Source organism: Rhinoraja longicauda, chromosome 26, assembly GCF_053455715.1.
Source record: "Rhinoraja longicauda isolate Sanriku21f chromosome 26, sRhiLon1.1, whole genome shotgun sequence".
In the NCBI taxonomy this organism is placed as follows: Eukaryota; Metazoa; Chordata; class Chondrichthyes; order Rajiformes; family Arhynchobatidae; genus Rhinoraja; species Rhinoraja longicauda.
The window spans coordinates 27,839,163-27,865,736 of NC_135978.1; the positions used below are offsets into that span (position 1 = coordinate 27,839,163).

The following is a 26,574-nucleotide window of genomic DNA, read 5'->3' on the forward strand; positions in this document are numbered from 1 at the left end:
GATGGGACTGAAGGCTGATAAATCCCCAGGGCCTGATGGTCTGCATCCCAGGGTACTTAAGGTGGTGGCTCTAGAAATAATGGAAGCATTGGAGATCATTTTTCAATGTTCTATAGATTCAGGATCAGTTCCTGTGGATTGGAGGATAGCAAATGTTATCCCACTTTTTAAGAAAGGAGGGAGAGAGAAAACAGGTAATTATAGACCAGTTAGTCTGACATCAGTGGTGGGGAAGATGCTGGAGTCAATTATAAAAGACGAAATTGCTGAGCATTTGGATAGCAGTAACAGGATCATTCCGAGTCAGCATGGATTTACGAAGGGGAAATCATGCTTGACAAATCTACTAGAATTTTTTGAGGATGTAACTAGGAAAATTGACAGGGGAGAGTCAGTGGATGTGGTGTACCTCGACTTTCAGAAAGCCTTCGACAAGGTCCCACATAGGAGATTAGTGGGCAAAATTAGAGCACATGGTATTGGGGGTAGGGTACTGACATGGATAGAAAATTGGTTGACAGACAGAAAGCAAAGAGTGGGGATAAATGGGTCTCTTTCGGAATGGCAGGCAGTGACCAGTGGGGTACCGCAAGGTTCGGTGCTGGGACCCCAGCTATTTACGATATACATTAATGACAGATGAAGGGATTAAAAGTACCATTAGCAAATTTGCAGATGATATTAAGCTGGGGGGTAGTGTGAATTGTGAGGAAGATGCAATAAGGCTGCAGGGTGACTTGGACAGGTTGTGTGAGTGGGTGGATACATGGCAGATGCAGTTTAATGTAGATAAGTGTGAGGTTATTCACTTTGGAAGTAAGAATAGAAAGGCAGATTATTATCTGAATGGTGTCAAGTTAGGAAGAGGGGATGTTCAACGAGATCTGGGTGTCCTAGTGCATCAGTCACTGAAAGGAAGCATGCAGGTACAGCAGGCAGTGAAGAAAGCAAATGGAATGTTGGCCTTCGTAACAAGAGGAGTTTAGGAGCAAAGAGGTCCTTCTACAGTTGTACCGGGCCCTGGTGAGACCGCACCTGGAATACTGTGTGCAGTTTTGGTCTCCAAATTTGAGGAAGGATATTCTTGCTATTGAAGGTGTGCAGCGTAGGTTCACTAGGATAATTCCCGGAATGGCGGGACTGTCGTATGTTGAAAGGCTGGAGCAATTAGGCTTGTATACACTGGAATTTAGAAGGATGAGGGGGGATCTTATTGAAACATACAAGATAATTAGGGGATTGGACACATTAGAGGCAGGAAACATGTTCCCAATGTTGGGGGAGTCCAGAACAAGGGTACACAGTTTAAGAATAAGGGGTAGGCCATTTAGAACGGAGATGAGGAAGAACTTTTTCAGTCAGAGAGTGGTGAAGGTGTGGAATTCTCTGCCTCAGAAGGCAGTGGAGGCCAGTTCGTTGGATGCTTTCAAGAGAGAGCTGGATAGAGCTCTTAAGGATAGCAGAGTGAGGGGGTATGGGGAGAAGGCAGGAACGGGGTACTGATTGAGAATGATCAGCCATGATCGCATTGAATGGCGGTGCTGGCTCGAAGGGCTGAATGGCCTACTCCTGCACCTATTGTCTATTGTCATGCAACCTGTGTAGTTCAGTGCTGAGGTAGGCTTAATACATTCCTTTATTCGTCCCACACCGGGGAAATTTACAAAATGTGCAGGTTGGTTCAAGAGCCTGATATCCGATGGGAAGAAGCTGTTCTTGAACCTGGAGGCAATGGTTCTCAAGTTCCTCGGCCTTCTTTCCAATGACAGCAGCGAGGCGAGTGTGACCTGGTGTGGGTCTTTGAAGATGTCAGCTGCCTTCTTGAGGCAGTGCTTCCCATCGATCCCTTCATCAGTGGAGAGGTTGATATCCGCGATGCACTCGGTAACGTCCGCCATTTTCCGCAGCCGGCATCGCTCCTGGATATTTGAAATACTGAACCAGGCCAAGACGCAACCTGCCACCATGCTCTCCACGTGCGTCCATAGATGTTCGAGGGAGTATTCGGCAACATGCCAAATCTGCTTAAACTTCTGCATATAATTTTACAGATCTGAACTCCAAAGTTCAACTAAGCAGGTGCAAAAGGCAGGTATTAGATCTGATTATGTTAGCTTATTGGCATATGTAGCAGGGTGCAATTAAATTCCTTGTTCACATGAAGCTTGGAGTGAACAGTATACATACAGCTACTGCAAAATTACCGAATGGTGCGAGTTTGCAGTACAAAATACAGTTAGTGCACAGCATTAATATTTAAATGAGAACTGCAAATGCCATTGCTTTTTAGGCTGAGGAGGGATGCTGGAAGATGGAATTAGTATAGATAGACATTTTGTGTCCAGCGAGGACAATGCACTGAAGGTATTGTTTCGGTGCTGTATGCCTCTCGAACCCAAATTCATGAACTGTAGCCACACATGTTCAGCTAATGTCCGCATCCAATGGAAGAAGTTAGGCTACAGTAGGTATTTTGATCACCCCAGAATAGAAATACAAAAACAGCCAAGATTCCTGCATTGGAAGGAACTGCAGATGTTCGTTTACACCAAAGATAGACACAAAATGCTGGAGTAACTCAGCGGATCAGGCAGCATCTCTGGAGAAAAGGAATAGGTGATGTTATGGGTTGAGACCCTTCTTCAGACTGCCAAGTTTGCAGTCAAAATTCCTGCTGTTGACAGCCTATGACATATTGAAAATTGGGACCTGTAGATAAACAGCTTTACAAAGATGTACAAGTACACCTATTCCATCTACAGCTAGCCATGTCATTGTGTGACAATGTAAACACAAATGGTTCTTCAGGAGGATTGGTACGGGGCTTCCCAACTTTTATTCATCGAGGTAAAAGATATTTTACCCTCAGCTACGTAAAGTCCTTTATAATTATAATCACAACTACTTACAGTTGACCTGTTAAAATGACCAAATCACTGGTTTATTATTGCCACGTGTCAAAGATAGTAAAAAACTCTTGTTTGCATGCTATCTGGTAAAATCAGACCAAACTATAGATGAATACCATCAGGACATACGCACGTACAACAGGTAGAGCAAGGAGAACAATACCAGGATGCAGAATATAATTTTAACAGCATTGCAGCAAGTTAGAGATAAATCCCAATCTCTGCAAAGAGGTAGGTTGGAAGATTGGGAGAACATTCTGGCCCATAAGGAGGATTGTTCAGTAGACTGATTAGAGGGGAAGCTGCTGCCCATGAATCTGGCAATATGCACTTTCATTTTTTTGCAACATCTGCCTGAAAGCAGAAGGGAGAAGGAATGACCAGGGTGATTGTGTTGTCTCCTTTCCCCCGAGGCAGTGCACTGTGTACATGTTTTCTATGGTGGGGAGGATAGTCTGTGACAAGGCAATATCTCTGCAATGTCTTGCAGACTTGGGCAGAGGTGTTCCCAAACCAAACTGCAATGCAACCCAATAGTTTGCACTCAATGGTGCATCTGCAGAAGTTAACAAGAGTTGTTCGTAGACATGTCGAACGTCTCTAGTCTCCCCAGGAAGTCGAGGGGGGTGGTGTGTGTTTTTGGTCGTAGTTTCAATGTGGTTGGTCCAGACAAATTGTTGGTGATATTTATGCCTGGAAACATAAAGCTCCCGTCCAAATCCACTTCAGCACTCTTGACGCAGGCCGAGGCATGTACTCCAACTTGCTTACTGATGTCGACGACCAGCTCCTTCATTTTGCTGACATTGGAGCAAGAGGTTGTTTTCTTGACACCATGTTACTAAGCTCTCTCTCTCCTTCCTGTACTCTATCTCGTCATTCTTCGAGATCCAGCCTCCAAAGTGGTGTCATCTGCAAACTTGAGGATGGAGCTAAGAGCACAATTTGGCCACACAGCCGCTAGGGTATCGGCAATATACACTTCAAACTGCATCTCTCCTCTAGCACAAAGCCTTCTGCATCGGAAGTTTAGTGCAAATTCGGTGGGGGGGTAATAAAATCTTTTCTTTTTAAAATCACCATATCGTGGATATACAGAAACAAAGGGTCATATATAGGAAAAGCTCACTCCTCCCTACCCCAGCAAAAGAAATAAACGAAGTCTTCAGTATAATCGAAAACAGATACCAAAATGCTGGAGTAAATTAACGGGACATGCAGCATCTCTGGACAGGAATGGGTGATGTGTCGGGTCAAGTCCCTTCTTCAGACTGAGAGTCAGGGGAGAGGGAGACGCAGTGATAAGGAAGAGTAAGGTGTGAAAACGAGACATCATAACAGATGCGGTTCAAGGAAAATGTGGAATAGATCATTGTTAGCTAGGAGAAGGTGACAACAAAGCAAACAAAGATAAAATGTAATTGGGGACAGTCAGATTGGTTGGAGCACTGGGAAGGAGAGGGATGGAGAGGGAGAGAAAGCGACTGTTACTTGAAGTTAGAGAAGTCAATATTCATACCGCTGGGGTGTAAGCTACCCAAGCGAAATATGAGGTGTTTTCTCCAATTTGCGCTGAGCCTTACGATGACAATATAATCATTAGTCTAAACTCACAATTTGTCACTTCAGGGAGAACCAACACCATATTACAATGAAATTTTGGACTCCAATCAATGATCTGCAATGCACATTTTTAAATAGAAAAGCTACAATCAAAAAGACAAGTCTGCAACTTTACTCTCATTCAATTCTTAGCTCAACTAGATAGTTTTCCTCAATTATCTAGTGATCATCGTCAGTAAGGTTCAACCAACAACATAAAACTGAGGAAGTAGATGCCAGTGCAATGTACTGACAATGTCACATGCATGCTGTATTCCCAGAATTAAATCACAGTATGCCCAATGTTACCATGACTAAATTCAGGGAAGAATTTAAGCCATTACTTACCAGAGCGGACAAGGCAGTGGCCGAAAAAGAACTGAACTGATTCTCTACCCACTGTTGGCAAGTATACAAATTTCTTTTTTAAGTATAACAAATCTTTATATTACTAAAACTCTCATCTTGTGTGTTTGTCAGTTTGTTTGTGCGTACCCGAAATACAGACAAAACAGTACACGATAGGGCAACAATTTTAGGCCCACCCTACTCATCATTCGCCAGCGATCTCGATTGATCAAGTTTTCTTACATTTTATAAGCAATTAACGTTATAAACTTTAATAAATGTGCTTCCCGACGTGCCCCGCGGGCAGACCTTCCTCCCGCTGTGCAGCGCGGCGGCAGAGGGTACTCAAAGTAGATGGCCGCCGCCGTCGAGCTACCGCTGCAGGAGAGGTTTGCACCCATGGGTCGCTCTGGCCGCCCGGGGCCAGGGTGAGCAGCTCCCTCTCCCCTTTCCTCTCCCCCCTCGCCTGCCCACAGCCCCGCGGGAGACTCCCTGGCCTGCAACGGGTCATCAGTTGGGGGAGGGTTGCCGGGCCCGCAGGAGAGGTTTGGACCCAACGTCTAGTATATAATAAAAAGGAACTGCAGATGCTAGTTTATGCCAAACATTGAAGTAGTTTGTCACTTCCAAGTAACAAAATGCTTACTGGCTTTTGCGATTCACCATTATTAATAAAATAATCAATATTTTTGCCAGTCTCATCAGCCACAATTTGTAATTTAAGTACAATCTTGTTCATGAGGGGTAGAAGGGGAAAATATTTATTTCAGGGAAAATTAAAAATCATAAATTGTAGGCCACAAATTTAATAAGATATTCTTACTCATCTGCATCAATTTCAAGCTGCAAATACTAAAGTGCCTTATAAAATACCTACCCATGGGGCTGCAGTATTAAAATTAATATTTACCAAATTACTAAGATGACAAATTTCAAACAGGATCAGTCATCAAGAAAGATAAACTGCAAGAACATGTAAGCTGACCATAATCCACAAGCTGCAGTTTTGACACAGTTTCTAATTAGCAGATTCCAAGTGCAAGATGACAAAAATTCAATTCAATTCCGGCTAATTAAAAGTTGTCAACAAACATAGCAAATATCTTTCGCCAGACTTCTCCAGGAGAAGGAAGGGGGGGGGGGGGGAGAAAAAAAGATATGAATCCCTAAAAGCAGGTAAGCGTAATAAAGTTTTGCTCATTTTCTTTTCATCTACCTCCTCCCCCTCCCTGCACCAGTGAATCATCAGCTCACCCACGCAACCACCTACCCACATCCCCCTCCCCAACTTTAGGCCAATTCTTTGGTCTCCTTCTTGTTAGGTTAAAATTTGATGGATGCTGAATGCTGCCTATGACAGAAACCATGATCCATCAGCAAGTCTTGATAGTAAATGAAAAGATCATGCAAAATATCAGTCCAGTCCAATAACGTCAACAACCTTTTATCTTTTTGCTTTTCTATTCACTATTCACTGTACTGTATTCACTGGAGTTTAGAAGGCAGCGGCGGCTTCAATATCGGGAGCCCCGACCGCCCCGACGTGGCAAATCCAACAGCCTGACCGCGGGAGAAGATGGCAGGGAAGAGAAAAAGACATTTTTGGCCTTCCATCACAGTGAGGAGGGACTGGAGGAGACTCACTGTGATGGATGTTTCTTTTTGTTTGGTGTTAGTTGTGATTGTATGTGTTATTGCATTTTTATTGATTATTCTTATTGGTCTTATTGTTTAACTGCGGGTAATGTTTCATTTCACTACACATTTATGTGTATGTGACAAATAAATGACTATTGACTATTGATGAGAGGGATACTTATAGAAACATATAAAATTATAAAAGGACGAAACAAGCTGATGCAGGGAAAATGTTCCCAATGTTGGGCGAGTCCTGAAACAGGGGCAACAGTCTTAGAATAAAGGGGAGGTCATTTAAAACTGAGGTGAGAAGGAACTTTTTCACCCAGAGAGTTGTGAATTTGTGGAATTCTCTGCCACAGAGGGCTGTGGAGGCCAAATCACTGGATGGATTTAAGAGAGAGTTAGATAGAGCTCTAGGGGCTCATGGAATCAAGGGATATGGGGAGAAGGCAGGCACGGGTTATTGATTGTAGACGATCAGCCATGATCACAATGAATGGCGGTGCTGGCTCGAAGGGCCGAATGGCCTCCTCCTGCACCTATTTTCTGTGTTTCTATGTCTATGTTTTCTATTATGAAAATACTCCATAGTGTTTAGAGTTTCTGCTCTACCAAGAGTCTATTTGCACCATATGATACCAAAATCCAGCAAGCAGCTGGTCTAACATACCAGCGTAACCTCAACTAAGTAGATTTCTGTCTGAAGAAGGGTCTCGACCCGAAACGTCAACTATTCCTCTTCTCCAGAGATGTTGCCAGACCCGCTGAGTTACTCCAGCTTTTTGCGTCAATCTTCGGTTTGAACCAGCGTCTGCAGTTCCTTCCTACACAAGTAGATGGCTTGTTCCTTGAATTTTACCTGTTCATTCTATCACACCTGGCAACAATGTAATTTCTCCCAACTGAGACCATCATTGAGACGCAGGTGGAGATTCCAATGTGCTATAATTTTCAATTACAGTACATCTGCACTTCTGCATAACTATAAAATCTAACAAGATTTGAATCAGCTGCAAATTGAAATTTTCACACTTGGTAGGGGATGGGGAGACAACTGGAGCTTGTTAAATACAATCAAATCCCTCTTGAGACATGGAACCCAGAGGGAAAAAGAGGACTGTGCAGTTACGACCACATTTGTGAGCACAACTCGAGCCAAGAAATTACTTGCTGTAAACAAATGCATATTGAACATATGTAGCAACTTCTGAAGAAAACATTTATTCTAACTCGTGCTGTATAGCATTGGTAATACAACTGGGAGAAATGACACTACTGGCAACATTTAAGAAAATAACAAGGGGAGGAAACTTAATTTTGCAAATCCTTACAGTGATGTTAAAATAATGAACTAACATATTTATGGCAAATCTCAATCACTTTGGAAATAACATGCTTTGGGGTGTGATTTGGGAGCACCTGTTCGATTTCCAAGCTGTACTACTGCTGATTGTGGAAAATGATATCATACTGTGGACAAAAACAAAAAATATATATTTTGCTCTATATTTTACAGGGAAACTATTCACCCTAATTTTACTGGTTCATACCAGCAAGAACGTTATTAGCTCCACTTCATCTATTTTCCTGTCCTGAGGTACATTCAACCTCATTTGCCCAGAAGTGCAGTTGTCCTGGCTAATAATTGAGCAAAGACACAAACTGTTGGGGTGATGCAGCAGGTCAGGCAGTATCTCTGGAGAAAAGGAATCGGAGACGTTTCAGGGCTTCTTCAGACTGAGCGCAGTTATTGAGCAGTCTTCTCTCAATCATTAAAGCTTGGGTTTCACGGGCCTAAGTTGCAGAACTCAGGGCTTGATGCAGAGACGGGGCAGAGATAACACAAGAGCAACACCCTTTGATATCCAGGCTGCACTTAATCAAGTGACGGGCAGAAAACCGTAGTAAAACCAAAGTCAACAATTATCAAAAGGAAAACATGCCAATTGTTGGAATTTAGAAACAAGGAACTGCAGATGCTGGGTTACCAAGGAAAGACACAAAAACTGGAGTAATTAATGTCCCAGGCAGTAACCCAGAATACATGGATGGCTGACAATATGGGTCAGATTGCTTCTTCAGACTGATGGAATTGCATCTTACACAAAGGAAAATGGATGTGGTTGTTGGAGGTTAGTTACATCAGCACCAGGACACCACTGCAGAACAATATCTATCTGAAGCGCAATGATTTTCAACTGCTACAATGATTTTGCTTCCTTCAAGATTAGAAGTAAAGATATTCACTGAATCTGCACAATGCTCAGTTCCATTGACAATCTGTAAATCAAGTCTACTATGCCTGTGTACACCAAGACAAGAACATCATTCAGAAATGGACTACCAGGGGACAAGGAACATTCACACCTCAAAGAGAGAACCTTGATATTTTGGGTTTCACTGTCTATGTAACTCATTATTACCTACCGCACAGTCAACAATGGACCATTGTGGGCACTACCTTTCCTTGATCATCGTTGCTTTTTGCATAACTTTCATTCATTTGTTCCATGCACCTTCTATATCTCTGGTTTCCCTTTCCCCTGCCTCTCAGTGTGAAGAAGGGTCTTTCCCAAAATGTCACCTATTCCTTTTCTCTAGAGATGCTGCCTGACCCGTTAAGTTACTCCAGCTTTTTATGTCTACCCTTGATATTCAATTGCATTTCCAATAATAAGTCCATCACCACCACCATCTCTGGGGTTACAATTGATCCAAAGCAACAGTGGACCAGAAATATTGTGACTCCAAGAGCTGTTTCAGAGGCTAGATCTAGAGTAAACAAATACTCTCGTGAACTTCTACAAGTGTACAGTAGAGAGCACATTGACTGGTTGCATCACGCATGGTTCGGCAACTCAAACGACCAGGAATGAAGAAGATGGTGAACACTGCTCAGTCCATCACAAGTTCTGACCTCCCCACCATTGAAGGGATCTACAAGAATCGCTTCCTCAAAAAGGCAGTCAGCAGAGACCCACACCACACTGGTCATGCTCTCATTTCACTCCTGCCATCGGGACGGTGGTATAGGAGCCTGAAAACTGAAATGTCCAGGTTCAGCTTCTTCCCTACAACTATCAGGCTATTAAACGCTACAACCTCCAAATAGGCTCCAAACTACATAGACTTGAGAACATCATTCTGGCACTAATATTGTCTATTTATCAGTTTGTGTATATATAAATATTTATAGAACTTTTTGTTTTGTTGTTTATTATGGGTATTACAGAGTACTACTTTTATATATCGGAAGCTGCTGCAAGTAAGAATTTTATTATTCCTTTTCAGGACATATGACAATAAAACACTTTTGACGCAAAATTTGCAACTACAACTGAATCAAAACCTTTACAGCATATACAAGTAAAAGTGGGGAGCTTCATGGAATACCACGCAGCACCAACACTGAAGCAGCTCGACAACAATCTTGGAAAAGCAGCTACTTACTCCATCTCCACAATCCCAACTTTGGAGTTGGGAGGATGGAGATGGGCAGGTTAGACATAGAAACATAGACATAGAAAATAGGTGCAGGAGTAGGCCATTCGGCCCTTCGAGCCTGCACCGCCATTCAATATGATCATGGCTGATCATTCAGCTCAGTAACCTGTACCTGCCTTCTCTCCATACCCCCTGATCCCTTTAGCCACAAGGGCCACATCTAACTCCCTCTTAAATATAGCCAATGAACTGGCCTCAACTACCTTCTGTGGCAGGTTGCGGTGAAGAAACAAGTCAATGATGTTTCCATTTGCAAAATCAGCAATTATTTTGTTGCTAGATATTTATAATCAAGATACCCTTCAACAACTGTTCCGTTTACAAAAATAATAGGAAAAGTACTAATAACAAAAAGCACTGCAGTTATTTATTTATGTTACTTTAAACAGTGTTGCCAAAAAACTCAACATCTGCCACCAACAAAGACACATGTGCATGTGAACACCACTACTTGCAGGTTCCCCTGTAAAGCACAAACCATCCTGACATCAAAACATATCACCATTAATAATCTGCAGCAATCCACAACCAACAACATTGGGTGGCACAGCGACGCAGCAGTAGAATAGATGCCTTACAGCACAAGAGACCCAGTTCAATCCTGACTACCGGTGCTATCTGAAGGGAGTTTGTACGTTCTCCCCTCGAATGCATGATATTCCTCTGGGTGCTCTGGTTTCCTCCCACATTCCAAAGACGAGCAGGTTTTGTAGATTAATTGACTTCTGTAAATTGTCCCTTGGGTGTAGTATAGACTTAATGTATGGGGGATCGTTGGTCGGCGTAGACTCGTTGGGCTGAAAGGCCTATATCCACACTGTATCTCTAAACTAAACTGTGCATTTCTTCACTGGAAAGACGGTAAAATTGTTTCTTTGCTTGATATTAGCCCATTAAACTCAGCTCTTCACCAATGTAATGGCTATTTCTGTTGCAACCAAAACTAGTTATATTCATCAGCTATTCAGCCTCAGAGGCAGCAGAATCTTGTAGACACAAGGAACTGCAGTTGCTGGAACCTTGAGTAATACACAAAGTACTAGTGGAACTCAGAAAGGTCAGGATAACATCTGCGGACAAAGCTGACAGACGATGTTTTGGGTTGGGACAGGCTCAGAATCTTACAACAGCGCAACCATTTATCAAATAAGAATAAATTAATTCTATTTAGTGTACTAACAACTCAGGAATATTTAATACTTGACCAATTGAAACAGTGAATAATTATGTAGAAAAAATAATTTGCAAATGCCAGTTTACGCAAAAGGGCACAAAGTACTGGAGTAACTCAGCAGATCTGGAGAATGTGGATAGGTGACGTTTCGAGTCGGATCCTTCTTCGGACAGTGAATAAAGAAGCATTTTTTACTGCAGTTATTCAGACAAATGTTTTCGCAATAAATTATTTTTGCAAAACTTTTGATGTGAATCCAGCACTCCTAGAAAATTTATAGAACTAGAGAAAGATCCCAAGTCACGTCAAACTTTGCTGTGAAATAAAACCTTCAATTATCGTCTGCAGAAGTAATATGGAATAACCGGACAATTACAGTTTTAACAGACGGGATTAAATGAAATTGAAAAATTGATCTCTGCAATCCCAGTTCACAGGCTGGAAAGATGGAAGTGGACAGGCTCTGGAGGAGTAAACAAATCAAAGACGTTTTCGTTTAGAAAATCAGCAACCGTTTATTTGCAGGGTATTTATAACCTTGATGCCCTTCAACAACTAAAAGCTTTGTTTGCAAACAGAATAAAAGAGAAAATAGGAAAACACCATCTATTTTTAAACATTTCAGGACATTGAGAAACACTGAACAATGCCAATCAATTCTAGTGGTGCAGCAGTAGAGTTGCTGCCTTACAGCGCCAGAGACCCAGGTCCGATCCTGACTATGACTACTGTCTGAGTGGGGTTTATACATGGGTTTTCTCCAGGTGCTCCATTTTCTCCAGGTGCTTCCTCCCACACTCCAAAGATGAGCAGGTTTATAGGTTAATTGACTTCTGAAATTGTCCCTAGTATGGTTGCTCATTGGTCGGCACTGACTCAGAAGGCTGAACGGCTTGTTTCCACGCTGTAACTCTTTGTACAGTATATTCTTTGAATGCCTTTTGAAATATCATTGGTTAAGAGAAGTGCTGGCCAGTGCACAGAGAGAATTGCCTTCTGTTTAAGAGCAGTGTTGTGGTACGCTTCACATCCACCAAGAGGGGAGATAGAAGACCCATTTCACAACAACATCACCAGAGAGAGTAACTCTGACACTGCTAACTCTCCCATGATCATTAGCTTGTGGTGTGTTCTTATTTCTCGAAAGGGGCTTGAACCCATGAGCTGCTGATTCGACAACAAGGATGCTGTCATAGTGATGCAGCAGTTAGTGCAATTCCTTGATAGTTACAGGGACCCAGGTTAGAAGCTGCATTTATAATGTTGTCACCATCTACTTGTGATTACATAGGTTTTCGCCAATGCTCCAGTTTCTTCGCACATCCCAAATATGCAGGGGTAGATTAACTGGCTACTGTAAATTAACCCCATGTGGTGATAGAATCAAAGGAGAATTGATAACATGCAAGAGGCAAAATTGTACAGATGCCAGGAAACGAGGGAGAAATAGGACAATGTTGTGCATAGGCCTCTAGCGTAGACCTGATGCGCCAAATGATTCATTTCAGTGTTGGAACATGCAAGTAGGCGAGTTATCCAAGTCTTAGTACATATTATGCAGCACAAGAGCGTAGCTGGTAGAGCAGTTACTTCACAGAATTATGTATCTAACATTTCAGAACGTTTTCCATCCAAGATTAAGTTTCTTGATGGGGAAATGTTTACTATAAACATGGAATGTTATGAATGTAAAAAAATGTTTTACACTAAAGATATTACCAGCCATAAATTCATATTCAAATTTCAGCCATTTACTAATAGATGTTATTTAAAAGACAATTGTCCGTACTTTCAGCCACGGTTTCTTGAAAAATGTTGAAGAATATGACAAGGATATCAACAATGCTAACAACGTCAGGTCAGCACATCATCCCAGCACTTTAACAATATTGGCTAAGAAAAGTGTCATGAAAATGGTTCCAAAAAACACATTTCTCAAACGGTGATTGCAACAGTTGGTCAAACTTCACTAGTGAGGAATAAGTAACTGTTCAAAACATTAGCTGCTTATGGAATCTGTACCCAATGTAGTAGATATCATGATCTCTCTCAAGATCATAAGATCATAAGTGATAGGAGCAGAATTAGGCCATTCGGCCCATTAAGTCTACTCCGCCATCCAATCATGGCTGATCTTTCTCTCCCTCCTAACCCCATTCTGCTGGCTTAAACAACCACCTCATGCAACAATACCTTCAGGTAAAATATTTGCAAGAACAAACGTTAAAGTTTCCTTTCTAAAACATCTAGAATATTATTCCTAACTTTTGATAAATGAATCTAAAAGGATGCATTGAAACGTTACCACAAAATTGGCCGCCAGAGTTAAAAACGCCATTAGCCTGCTTATGATGTTATCTGTAAACTCAAGAACGTCATCAAATGATCATTTTTATCTCATTTAAACTCAAAAGCAACTGGCAACTTGTAAAATGTGGACATCTGTTGATAGTTCCATCCCCTGGTGGATTCAGGTGAGATCTCAACTGACTTTCAGGTTGTTTTTTTAAAAGCCAAATGTATCTGTTTCAATGTCTCCAAAATACTTATTTTTTTGCTCAAGGAGAAAGATGAAGTCTGACGTTTCCACAAAGTTGGTGCAATATCCTTAATTAATGGCTTTCAGTTAGGGATATCCAAGCCCACAGCAAAACGTTGACCAGCTTGTTTGCAAAATCGCCCATAATCTTGAACTATCCGCGTGTAAAAGCTGAGCACAGAAGCAGAGAACGGGTGGGGAATCAGAGACCGTAATACACATAGATGCATGCGATGATTTTTGAATCTTGTTGTCAGGATAAACGGGACGCACACTGCTCCTAAATGAACTGCAAAAACAACCTTAACATTAACATCACCTCTACACAAAAAAACGTTGCATGCAATAACAGAATTGATCGGGACGGAACGGAACATTTTTTAAGATGAAGCGAAACACAAGTTTAAGTCCAGTGATAAACACATATGAATCGTGCAGGAATCAATGGGAGAAGGTGGTGGGGAGGTGGAGCGATGTTCAGAGAGCTGGAAGAGGACTGCTCAGACCTTCATGTTGGCTTTAAAACAAGTGGGATTAGCAATAATAATAAATCGAGGGGGGGGAGGGGGTTGGAAAAACCACCCAGCTGCTGTTGCTGCCTGAATTGCCGAGAGCCAGCCCTGGAGTACACTCACAGAGGGCGGCCAGGCCTGGAGCCACAGAAAAGGCACCCACCCCCAGAAAGCAGAAACAAACGGACACCAAACTACCTCAGAATACACTCAACCCGCGCTCGCTGCGAGAGAGAGAGAATGAGAGAAAAGGGATGCAAGTCATTCCAAACAACCCTGGGCTTGGTGGGGGAATGAAAGCAATTAGAGCACACATCTAGCACACCTCCAACATGTTAGATCAGTCTTACCTGCTCATCGAAACGCATTATGACGGCTTGAACCCATTCCACCGGCTTATGAGCCGCCATGCCCCTGGACAACTCCTCCTCCCCCCCCCCTCTCCCTCTCCCTCCCCCCCGCCCTCCCCCCGCTCTCCTCAGGGTGAACCAGCAGATTACTGCTCTTTTTGTTCAAACCCCCTCATCCGATGTTTTGTTGTGAACCCCCCCCCCCCCTCCCACCTCCCTCCCTCCCTCCCCCCCCGTTCCCTCACTGTCACTTCGCTTGCTCTCCCTCCCCCTCAAGCCTCTCTCCACATTCACCAGAGCACGGCGGCCATGACACTAACCGGAAGTGTCTCCCCCCCCTACCCCCACCCCCCCTCGCCGCCCCGCGCGCGCTCCCGTTGGCTCCCATGGTCGCGCCTCGCGCATGCGCGCCAGCGCCGCCGTTCATTAACAAAAAAGTACGGCCGCTGACGTCACCGCCCGCCAAACCCCGCCCTCCCCTCTTCTCCCTCCCACCACGCGCATGCGCCCCGACGCTCGGAAGCTTCTTCAATGGGGAGAGAATTTCTGCATTGCAAAGTAAAAACAGGCCAACTTGTTGCAATTGTCTTCTGTTTTCTACACGTGTACATTTGACAGTGGAAAACGGTTTTATTTTTTTTAATTTCTATTTAACTACACATGTTTGCAGGTGTGTCTTTTAAAAACTATAGACATTTCTCTACATCATCATCTATATCTCTCGTTTCCCTTTCCCCTGACTCTGTCTGAGGAAGGGTCTCGACCCGAAGCGTCACCTATTCCTTTTCTCCAGAGATGCTGTCTGTCCGCTGAGTTACTCCAGCTTTTTTTGTCTATCTGATATATATTTATATATTCTGTAACCGAGATGCTTATCGAATATGTATCCAAGTGCTTATGAATAGTGATACTTGTACTGAACTGTATACAAAAATGAATTTCACTGTACCTTGCTACAGGTGACAAATAATGTACCATACCATAAATGTTAAGGGAAATGGCACAGCAATAGAAAATGCTGGCAGTATCGGACATCTCTCGGGTGCTGAAAAAGAAATTAATTAATGTTTCGCCTTTGGACCTTCGTCAGAACTGGCAACTGGAAGAAAACTTGTATAGGACTGAAATAAAAATCCATAAGTCTTGTTCTGATGTCTGAAAGGGCACGCATTATTCCCAGAATCCGGTCCTAAAATAGAGCCCACATCAAACTCTGCGAACTCGTTATTTAATACTGGCCGGTTGTTTTATTTTTGCTTGCAACATTCAAGTTTGTCTTTTTTCCTGTGTCTAGACGGAAGGAAATATCTCAATCTTTAAAAGCAAAACATGTAAAATAACATTCGCATGACTGAATCCGGGTGCGTTTCAATTGAAATAGATAGTTTGTGGTGATTCTTTGTATCTTTGAAAGGTGAAGGAAGGATATGATGTTCCAAGTATTACTACATTGTTAATGCTGATGTAACTAGATACAAGAATCTGTCTTCTAATACTCAGTTTGCATGTATACTTATTCTTTAAGAGCGCATAACTGTTTTAGTTTTTTATTAGTACGCATTGAATGCAAAGTACGATTCCATCTTTAAGAAAATGACAGGGTGATGGGCGAAGCAACAAAGTGCAAAAAAAAGAGACTGCTGGAGGAACGCAGCGTGTCTGTGGAAAGAAGTAGACAGATCGTGTTTCAGTCTGATGAAGGCTCACGACCAGAAACGTCGCCTTGTCATTTCCGTCCCCAGGTGTTGCCTGACCCACTGAATTCCTTCAGCACTTTTTGTTTTGCTCAAGATTGCAGCATCTGCAGTCTCTTTTGTCACCGGAGCCCAACGGAGTGTTGCGACCGTCCATTTAAAAAACGACAAATTATACATTTCACACTGCAAGATTGGTTTTGATGCCTTGGTTTGTGTTGTGCTCTTTCATTTATTAGGATGCTCGTGTTTATTTTCCGGTGATTTTCCAGGTTTGGAATAGCTTTATTCTCATCTCAAATGACCTCGCCACGCGTTTACTGTAAATCCTTCATGATATGAATGTTTTACTCAGGCTGAGAGAATCTTCTAAAGTCAACATTCTCCCGACTGCAGTCCGAACTATAAGTAGTTTGGGCGGCATGATCACGAGGTGGTGGAGTTGCTGCCTTACAGCATAAGAAGATAACTGCAGATGCTGGTACAAATCGAAGGTATTTATTCACAAAATGCTGGAGTAACTCAGCAGGTCAGGCAGCATCTCGGGAGAGAAGGAATGGGTGACGTTTCGGGTCGAGACCTTACAGCGCCAGGTTCGATCCCTGCTCCGGGTGCTGTCTGTACGGAGTTTGTACATACTCCCCGTGGACCGCGTGGGGTTTCTCCGAAATCTTCAGATCTTCCCACACTTCAAAGACGTAGATGTTTGCACGTTAATTGGCTTGGTATAAAATGTAAATTATTCCAACGTGTATGTAGGATAGTGTTTCTGAAGAAGACCCTTCTTCAGACAGCCCTGACTCTCAGCCTGAAGAAGGGTCTTCTTCATAAACACTATCTTCAAACACTAGGGACAATTTACATCTTATACCAAGCCAATTAACCTGCAACACGAAACGTCACCTTTTTTTTTCTCCAGAGATGCTGTCTGATCCGCTGTCGCTCCAGCTTTTTGTGTCTATCTTCGGTTTAAACCAGCATCTGCAATTGCTTCTTACACACGTCATTGAGGGGGGATCTCGTTGAAAACTACCGAATAATGAAAGGCCTGGATCGAGTGGATGTGGAGAGGATGCTACCAGTCGTGGGAGAGTCTCGGACCAGAGGGCACAGCCTCAGAATGAAAGGACCTACCTTTACAATGGAGATGCGGAGTAATTTCTTTAACCAGAGGGTGGTGAATAAGTGGAATTCATTGCCACCGACGGCTGTGGGGGCCAAGTCGTCGGGTATTTTTAAAACGGAGATTGATAGCTTCTTGTGTAAGAAGGAACTGCAGATGCTGTTTTAAACCGAAGAAAGACACAAAAAGCTGGAGTGACTCAGCGGGACAGGCAGCATCTCATAGTAATGGCGTCAAAGGTTACGAGAAGAAGGCAGGAGAACGGGGTGGGAAGGGGGAAATAGAACAGCCATGATCAAGCAGCTGAGCAGATTCGATGGGCCGAATGGCCCCATTCTGCTCCCATGTCTTATGAACATGAGCTTATTCAAGAGGTCGTTTGCGAGGATCTCCCAGTTTTAAACAAGTGCAGGCAATGACTTAGAGAGAAACACCCGATTCACTGTGAATCGGAGACCAATGTAATATATGGTATTTATTCACAAAATGCTGGAGTAATTCAGCAGGTCAGGCAGCATCTCAGGAGAGAAGGAATGGGTGACGTTTCGGGTCGAGACCCTCCTTCAGACAGTAATATGTGGTGCAATTAACAGAAGAAATGCATTACAACACAAAAAGCGCCAAAAGATATAAGCGCCAAAAGATGCTAGCGTCTGCAGTGTCTTTTGTCTCCACATATAAGAACCGTTTGAAGAAGATGTTTCTTGTCTCCATCCTCCGCTCGTGTTTGTTCACGCCGACCGCTTCTTACAATTGCTTCCAGCCATACGGTCATGAACTTGTATCGAGCACGTGTGGGGACTGGAAACAGGACAGGGAATTGTTGCAGAACGTGTGTGTAACAGGAAGAGCTGTCAAACCCTGGAAAATAGTTGCATTTTTCGCCGCCCTGTCCAACGGAGCAGCAGCAACGCCAAAGCGTCTTCAGGAGTTCAGGGATGAAATGGAAACATGTGTAAGGAACTGCAGATGCCGGTTTAAACCGAGGATAGACACAAAAAGCTGGAGTAACTCCGCGGGACAGGCAGCATCTCTGGAGAAAAGGAATGGGTGACTTTTCGGGTCGAGATCCTTCTTCGGGCTGGTTAGGGATAAGGGAAACGAGAGAAATGGAAACAAATTGGAACAACTACCCATCACTAAACCGTCCAAAGACACAACGTGCTGGAGTAACTCAGCGGGTCAGACAGCATCTCATGATCCAGAGATAATGTTCTCCAGAGATGCTGCCTGACCCGTCCATAATCCACCACTTTGCGTCTATTTTGGTAAAGCAGCATCTGCAATTCCTTGCGTCTACAAGAAGCCGTTCCGCAGGGCAACTGGCAATGAATGAGGACTCAATTATCATAATTTCTCTTTTTTTCCCCTAAAACATATTTTTTTCCCCCACTGTCTACATTTCCCACGTTTTTTGTGTCACGAACAACAGTTCTCCAAAATTTACCACTGTTCTGGTGTTGAAGATTATAAAAGGAATATAGGATTCAAATACTAAATCTGACTGCGTTATAACTCCTGCGACATTAGGACGATGGCGAGACGATTGTATTTTTTATCTTTATGTGCAGTTTTCGCGATTGATAAGGGAGTGTGCAGTAGTGAATATTACCATCGTTCTGAAATAATCCAAATACATTTAATGTCGCTGCAAGTGCGGACTGTCACTCCTTCCATTGAGGTGTCATGTCATGTAGGTCTTTGTGGGAGATAGTAGGATTGCGGGATTTCAATCCTACTATCTCCCACAAAGACCTACGTGACCGTTTTTCTATTTGCTCCCCGAAAAGCAAGTGGCCCTTGACGTGTTTTTAACGAATGCGGAAACGGGGCTGATTGAGGAGAGACACACGTTAAATTCCGGACACTCCGTCCGCAATCTATCATAGCCAGAATCTAACCGAGGCTCCACAACCTCTCGTGAAAGAGAAAGCGCTCCAACCACGCCACGCACTATTTATAAATAAATACAGAAATAAGCATCTCCGTGGAAAAAAAACAAATTAACGTTTACTGTGTGCAGTCTAATTCAGAACACTGGTGATTTTTTTTCCTTGTGCTTCAACAAAAGCTTGGTGTTTCCATTTTAGTGAGATACATAATCCTATCAAAAATTTTCAATTTGCCATAACAATTCCTATTAATGACTTATTAATGATGGATTTACTTTGTGCCGTGGGAGGAACAAAATCAATTCTCCGGTCCCCCCCCCCCCCCCCCCCCCCCCCGGCCAGACCTTCGCAATTTGCATTCATTAAACCACTTGTCGTATCTCCAACATCTTGGCCCACCCATTTTGGATCTGACTTGCGATTTATTTATTTTTTCAAAAAAAGGTGCGATTTTTACTTTAAAATGCTCGCCAAACCTTGTTTGTTTTTATGAAAAACTGAAACCCCCAGTTGCACAAATCGCACGGGAAAGCGCTACAATACCAGATATTATCACAATTAAAAAGATCACTATCCACGCCAAATACATAAAATTCACATTCACATTTATTCGCTGGGGATTATTCAATGTTTGTGCACCGTTGTATACGATTATTTTTGTAAATGCAGTGAGTGACTTTGTGAAAGAGACAGCCTTTTGTTCTTGTCCGAAGGAACAAAGGATCCCCTAAAACAGCTTCTCAACGGGATCAGATCAAAATGCTACTGGCGAGAAAATTAAGAATGTTGCCGTTTTGTTTCCCTAGATGTCGTGCTCTGCTGTTTATAAAGGCGAGATTTTGTTAATAAGACATACATTTGCAGTTGACGTTTGATCTCAAGGATGATTTCCCGAGTGCTCGGTCTGAGATTATCATTCTCTCTCTCTCTCTTTCTCTCTCTCACACACACACACACACACACGCATAGACACACATAAACAGACACATGCACACACACGCAGAAACCAAGACAGAAGAGAGATTTATTGTGCAGGAGGGAACGGCAGGTGTTGATTTACACCGGAGAGACAAAATGCTGGAGTAACTCAGCGGGACAGGCAGCATAAGAAGATAACTGCAGATGCTGGTACAAATCGAAGGTTTTTATTCACAAAATGCTGGAGTAACTCAGCAGGACAGGCAGCATCTCTGGAGAGAAGGAATGGGTGACATTTCAGGTCGAGACCCTTCTTCAAACCGAGAGTCAGGGGAGAGGAACACTAAAGATATGGGAGGGTACAAAGAGTATGACTTAGTTCTTGGCTGTGCGCGCCCTGTGTGGGTCTGGGTTTTTTTTTAACAATGAAGCTGGCCGCGCCTGCGCACTTGGGCAGCGTCGGCTTTCATTAATGAAATCCGGGCGGCTGACGTCACGCGGCTGTCGGAGACGGCGACCAGGAAACGTGAATGGGGGCGAGTGGCGCTCATCAATGGGCGCCCCAGCCCAGCAGCACAGGCAGGCCGGGGGTGGGGGTGGGGGGTGGAAGCTCCTGCGATTCAGCTTTTCCGGCACCGTGAATGAACACACTCGTCCCTTCAGACTCCATGATCACATTGCAATTCCAGCCAAGCCAAAAGCAACCATTTTGATTCACAAAATGCACCGTCCGAGGATGTATCGCTATCGTACACACACACAGTCTGTACATGTTTTACTTACTGTCACGTTCGACTGCCTGGTATTATCAGAACACAGTTTATTCATCTGCAGCTTCACATCACACAGATAGCTCGCGTCTTACGTGGAGATTGCCACGGGCGGCATATATATATATATATATAGACAATAGCTATTTATAGATACCAATTTTGATATATGTGTCAATGTACTTAATGCGAATTCGGTGATCACGTGTAAGATTAATGTAAGAAAATAACTGCAGATGCTGGTACAAATCGAAGGTGTTTATTCACAAAATGCTGGAGTAACTCAGCAGGTCAGGCAGCATCTCGGGAGAGAAGGGATGGGTGATGTTTCGGGTCGAGACCCGTCTTCAGAACAGATTAATTATCTATTTGAGTTTTGTACTCTAGAAATATTATGAAAAGACAATCTGATTTTTGGACGACCTAGAATGCAAAGTATTTTTACATTGCCAATGCTCCTTTCAAGAAAGAAGCATTGTCTATTTAGTGCAACATAGGTGAATTATTTCCCCTTTGTCCCACATTTATAGCAGCTTCCACCTTTTGAATATATTTCGTTCTCATTCGGGTCTTTCATTAGTTCACCTGAATGGTCCCCGGAGGGTCTAAATCTTGTGTTCATCTGGTCGAAAACGTCCGCTTTATTTAAAACGGCAAGAAACCGGCTCTGACCTGGCAAAGCGTGGATTTTATTCGTTTCCCCGTGAACAATGTACAATGTGGACCTTGGAATCGCAGACACAACAGTGTGGTATCTCACAAGGCAAACCGCACCTACATTCGTTCCCTGTGTGTTAATTTATCATTTGGACTCCAGACTGATTTAAGCAACCAAACTCATTTTTAAAGTTAACGATTACATCTGACCACTTTATTTATCTGATCTCTGACTTGATTCCCTTCACCCTCAAACACCTACTGTCAAAATAAGAAGGCAGATCTCACCCGAAATGCCAAGGGTAACACAAGGGTAATTTTGCGCAAATGAATAAATCAAGTTCCAGGTGTATTTTGGGAACGATGCCGAGCATGGGGGAAACTATGGTTGTAGAATCTATTTCTTGGGGTTACAGTACTCCTTCAAAGCATTGGAAGGCTTGTGGGGAATGCCAAGGAAGTAATGTATTCCTATCTTTCACGAAATTGTACTGTATATTTCCAACTGTGGGGCTATCTATATATGTTGTGTACACTACAGGTAGTGGGTGATAATTCTGTCAATATACCCGAGGGTCTTGAGGGACATTGGTTACCATGAAGAGTAGTGTTGCGCTTGTGCGGTTGAGAGGCACATTCTCGCCTCGTGTCGGTTTGAAGGCAAATGACCGATTTTCCGCCTTAGATAATAGGTGCAGGAGGAGGCCATTCGGCCCTTCGAGCCAGCACCGCCATTCAATGTGATCATGGGTGATCATTCTCAATCAGTACCCCGTTCCTGCCTTCTCCCCATACCCCCTGACAAGAGAATCGTTTGCCCTTTCCGGTAAAGAACAATAATGTGGCAGGTGGCAGCTTGGCTCGTGTGCATCGCCAGTCACAGGGACAAAGGAACTGCAGATGCTCGTACGTGTAAAGCGAAGATAGACAAAGTAGATGCTGTAGTATCCCTGGAAAGATGCTGCCTTACTCGCTGAGTTACTCCAGCAATTTGCGTCTGTATACAGGGACAGCACAGGTTGCCTCGAGGGATTGAACGCATTTAAGCAGCATGACACATGGTGTGGCACGCACCTTTTCACTCAGCGAGTCTTCTACCTTATCACAGTTGTTGTACTCGGTTTAAGAACGGTTGGAATTAATTGCCCTGGGTCATAGAGTCATACAGCATGGAAGCAGGCTCTTCGGCCCAACGTCCATACCTAATGTGTAGGGAGGAACTGCAGATGCTGGTTTACATCGAAGATAGACACTTGATTGCACTTTATTCTGTTTTAAAACTGTTACAATTTGTTTCGTTGCGTTGTTTAAATTAATACTGACTAGCTAATTAAATTGTTGCATCGTATGGGAGGCGCATTCCCAATCTCGTTGTACCCCTGTACAATGACAATAAAGATATATTGTATTGTCTGAAGACATCAGTCTGAAGAAGGGTCTTGACCTGAAACGTCGCCCATTCCTTCTCTCCCGAGATGCTGCCTGACCCTGCTGAGTTACTCCAGCATTTTGTGAATAAATATATTGTATTGTATTGTAAAAGCTGGAGTAACTCAGAGGGCCAGGCAGCATCGCTGAAGAAAAGGAATAGGTGACCTTTCGGGTCGAGACCCAGTCCGAAGAAGGGCCTCGACACGAAACATCACCCTATTCATTTTCTCCAGAGATGCTGCCTGGCCTTCTGAGTTATTCCAGCTTTTTGTATCTATCTTCGTCAATGCCTGTCTATGCTGGCCCCATTTCCCCACATTTGGCCCATGTCCCTCTGGACCGTCCCTACCCAGGTCATGTCTAAATATCCCTTAAATGCCGTTATTGTACCTCCCTCAACCACCTCCTTTGGCAGCTCCTTTCAAGTACTTACTACTCTTTATGCAGAAAAATAGTAATCCTTCAACTCAACCCATTACCCCTCAGATTAAATCTATTAAATCTTTCCCCTCTCATCTTAGACCAATGCCCTCTTCCTCTCGATTCCCCAACTGGGTAAAAGACTGTGCATTCTCCCAATCTGTGCCCCTCATAATTTTATACACCTCTATAAAATTACCCTGCATTCTCCAGTGCTCCAGGGAATAAAGTCCAACCCTCCCCAATCTCTTCCCATAACTTAATCCCTTGAAGCCAGCAAATATCCTCATAAATCTCTGAATTCTTTCCAGCTTAAAGGCATCTTTCCGAGATCAGTGTCACCAAACGTGAACACAATACTCCAAGCGCAATCTTACCAATTCCTTGTACAACTGTAACATAACATCCCAACATTGGCACAGCAGCAGTAGCATCACAGTGGTGGGATAGCACTGTTGCGCAGCGGTAGAGTTGCTGCCTTACAGCGCCAGAGACTCAGGTTCGATCCTGACTATGGGTGCTGCCTGTACCAAGTTTGTACGCTCTCCCGGTGACCGCGTGGCTTTTGTCCAGATGCTCCCACATCCCAAAGACATGCATGCATGTATGTATGTAGGTTAATTGGTCTCTGTAAATTGTCCTTAGTATGTAGGATAGAACTAATGTAGAGGTGATCGATGATCAGCGTGGAGTCGGTGGGCCGAAGGGCCTTCCACACTGTACCTCTAAAGTCTAAAGGCTAAAGACTATGTAGATATCTCAAAATGCTGGAGTAACTCAGCAGGTCAGGCAGCATCTTGCAGAGAAGGAATGGGTGATGTTTCGGGTCGAGGCTCTTCGGGTCAGACTATGTAGAAAATAAGGAACTGCAGATATTAATTTGCCAAGGAAAGACACAAAGTGCTGGAGTAACTCAGTGGGTCAGGCAGCATTTCTGGAGAACATGGGATAGGTAACGTTTCGGTTTCGCACTTTCTTCTGTCCAGACCCAAAATGTCGCCTCTCCATATTCTCCAGCGATGCTGTTGATCCACTGAGTTACTCTAGCTATTTGTGTCTTTCCATCTCAACTTCCTAGCTATTTGTGTCTTTCCATCTCAACTTCCTAGCTATTTGTGTCTTTCCATCTCAACTTCCTAGCTATTTGTGTCTTTCCATCTCAACTTCTATATTCAGTTCCCTGACAGATGAAGGCCAGCATTCCAAAAACATTCTTCCCACCCTGTCCACCTGTGACCCCACTTTCTAGGAACTATATACTTGTACTCTCCTTGTTATCTTCATTCTGCACCATTCCCCAGGTCCCCTACTATTCACTGTGAAAGTCCTGCTCTGATTTGCTTCTCAAAATGCAACATGTCACACTTTTCTGATTTAAATTCCTTTTGCCATTCCACTTGACCAGCTTGTCAAGATCCTGCTGCAATTCCTTACAACCGTCTTCACGGTCTATGATACTACCTATTTTAATGTCAGCTTCAAACATGATAGAGTGACAAATAACAATGGGCCCAGCCCTGATCCCTGAGCCACAAGTCTGACAAACAATCTTCCACCATCATCCTTTGTTTCCTATCATTAAGCCAATTCTGTATCCCGTTTGGCTTGATATCCTGCAAATCTGTTTTTGTTCCCTTTCTCCCCAGATGGAACAAGCTACACGTTCCCCTGATCCTCACTTTTCACCCCACCAGCCCTTGCATCCAGCACATCATGTATATTCTCAATAAAAATTGTTGACATCGATGACAACCAACAATGGCCCAAGCACTGACCCCTGAGGCACACCACTAGTCATGAGTCTCCAGTCCGATGAACACCCTTCCACCATTACCCCCTGCTTCCTACCATCAAGCTAATTTAGTATCCAAAATTCCAAAATAGTGAAGATAGACACAAAATGCTGGAGTAACTCAACGGGACAGGCAGCATCTCTGGAACGTAGGAATGGGTGACGTTTTGGGTCTCGACCCTTCTTCAGTCTGAAGTAGGGTCTCGACCCGAAACGTTACCCATTCCTTCTCTCCAGAGATGTTGCCTGTCCCGCTGAGTTACTCCAGCTTTTTGTGTCTATCTTCAGTTTAAACCAGCATCTGCAGTTCCTTCCTACACATTCCAAAATAGTTGTTATCCCTACTTGTGGTTAGGCTTCAAGTTGTTCGAACTTTTTGTTCCACAAAGTAAGAATTATAATGACGTGCGGCACAGTGGCGCAGCGGTAGAGTTGCTGCCTTAAAGCGCTTACAGCCCCCGACGCCCGGGTTCGATCCAGGCCACGTGTGATTGTCTGTACGTTCTCCCCGTGACCTGCGTGAGTCTCCTCCGAGAACCGGTTTTCTCCCACTCCAAAGATATACAGGTTTGTACCTTCGGTAAAATTGTAAATGATCCCTATTGTGAGCAGGATAGCTTTAGGCTGCGGGGATCGCTGGTCGGAGTGGACTCGGTGTGTCGAAGGGCCTGTTTCTGTGCTCTATCTCTAAACTAAACTAAACTAAAAGACAGAGAAAACACAGCCTCGTATAAGGGCAAAAACATTTTTTTTTAAACATTATCTAAATGAAGAGCCGCAGGATTGTAATGTATAGGATCAGTTGAAGGGCATTAACTTCACACCATGTAGAGTGGTATGTTGAAGTCAAGCTCTGAGTTAACCTCAATAGAAGAACGTCCATTTTAGAGTCATAAAGTCATAGAGCTATTCAACATGGAGACTGGCCATTTGCTTCATCTGGTCCATGCTGACCAAATTGCCAAATAGAATTATGTATAAGAAGGATCTGCAGATGCTGGTTTAAACTGAAGATAGACACAAAAAGCTGGAGTAACTCAGCGGGACAGGCAGCATCTCTGGAGCGAGGGAATGGGTGACGTTTTGGGTCGAGACCCTTCTTCAGAATGGTTAGGATTAAGGGAAACGAGAGATATAGACAGTGATGTGGAGAGATAAAGAACAACGAATGAAAGATATGCAGAAATGTAACAATGATAAAGGAACAGGCCATTGTTAGCTGTTTGTAGGGGGAAAATGAGAAGCTAGTGTGACTTGGGTGGGGGAGGGATAGAAGGTGAGGGAATGCCGGGCTACCT

At 43.5% G+C, this 26,574-nt stretch overlaps 1 protein-coding gene across 6 annotated transcripts in view; it reads right to left on the reverse strand.

Moving 5' to 3' along the window:
- nf1a (neurofibromin 1a) overlaps window positions 1–14,706 on the reverse strand; it is a 306,791-nt gene extending 292,085 nt beyond the window's left edge. For all 6 annotated transcript variants that reach the window (XR_013548929.1, XM_078422133.1, XM_078422136.1 and 3 more), the window contains exon 1: window positions 14,580–14,706. Coding sequence is in view for 5 of the 6 variants with exons in the window: in XM_078422133.1 (XP_078278259.1) it covers window positions 14,580–14,639 (60 nt within the window). In the remaining variant the exon portion in view is untranslated. The remainder of the gene's footprint in view (window positions 1–14,579) is intronic.
- Between the last annotated feature and the right edge of the window lie 11,868 nt (window positions 14,707–26,574).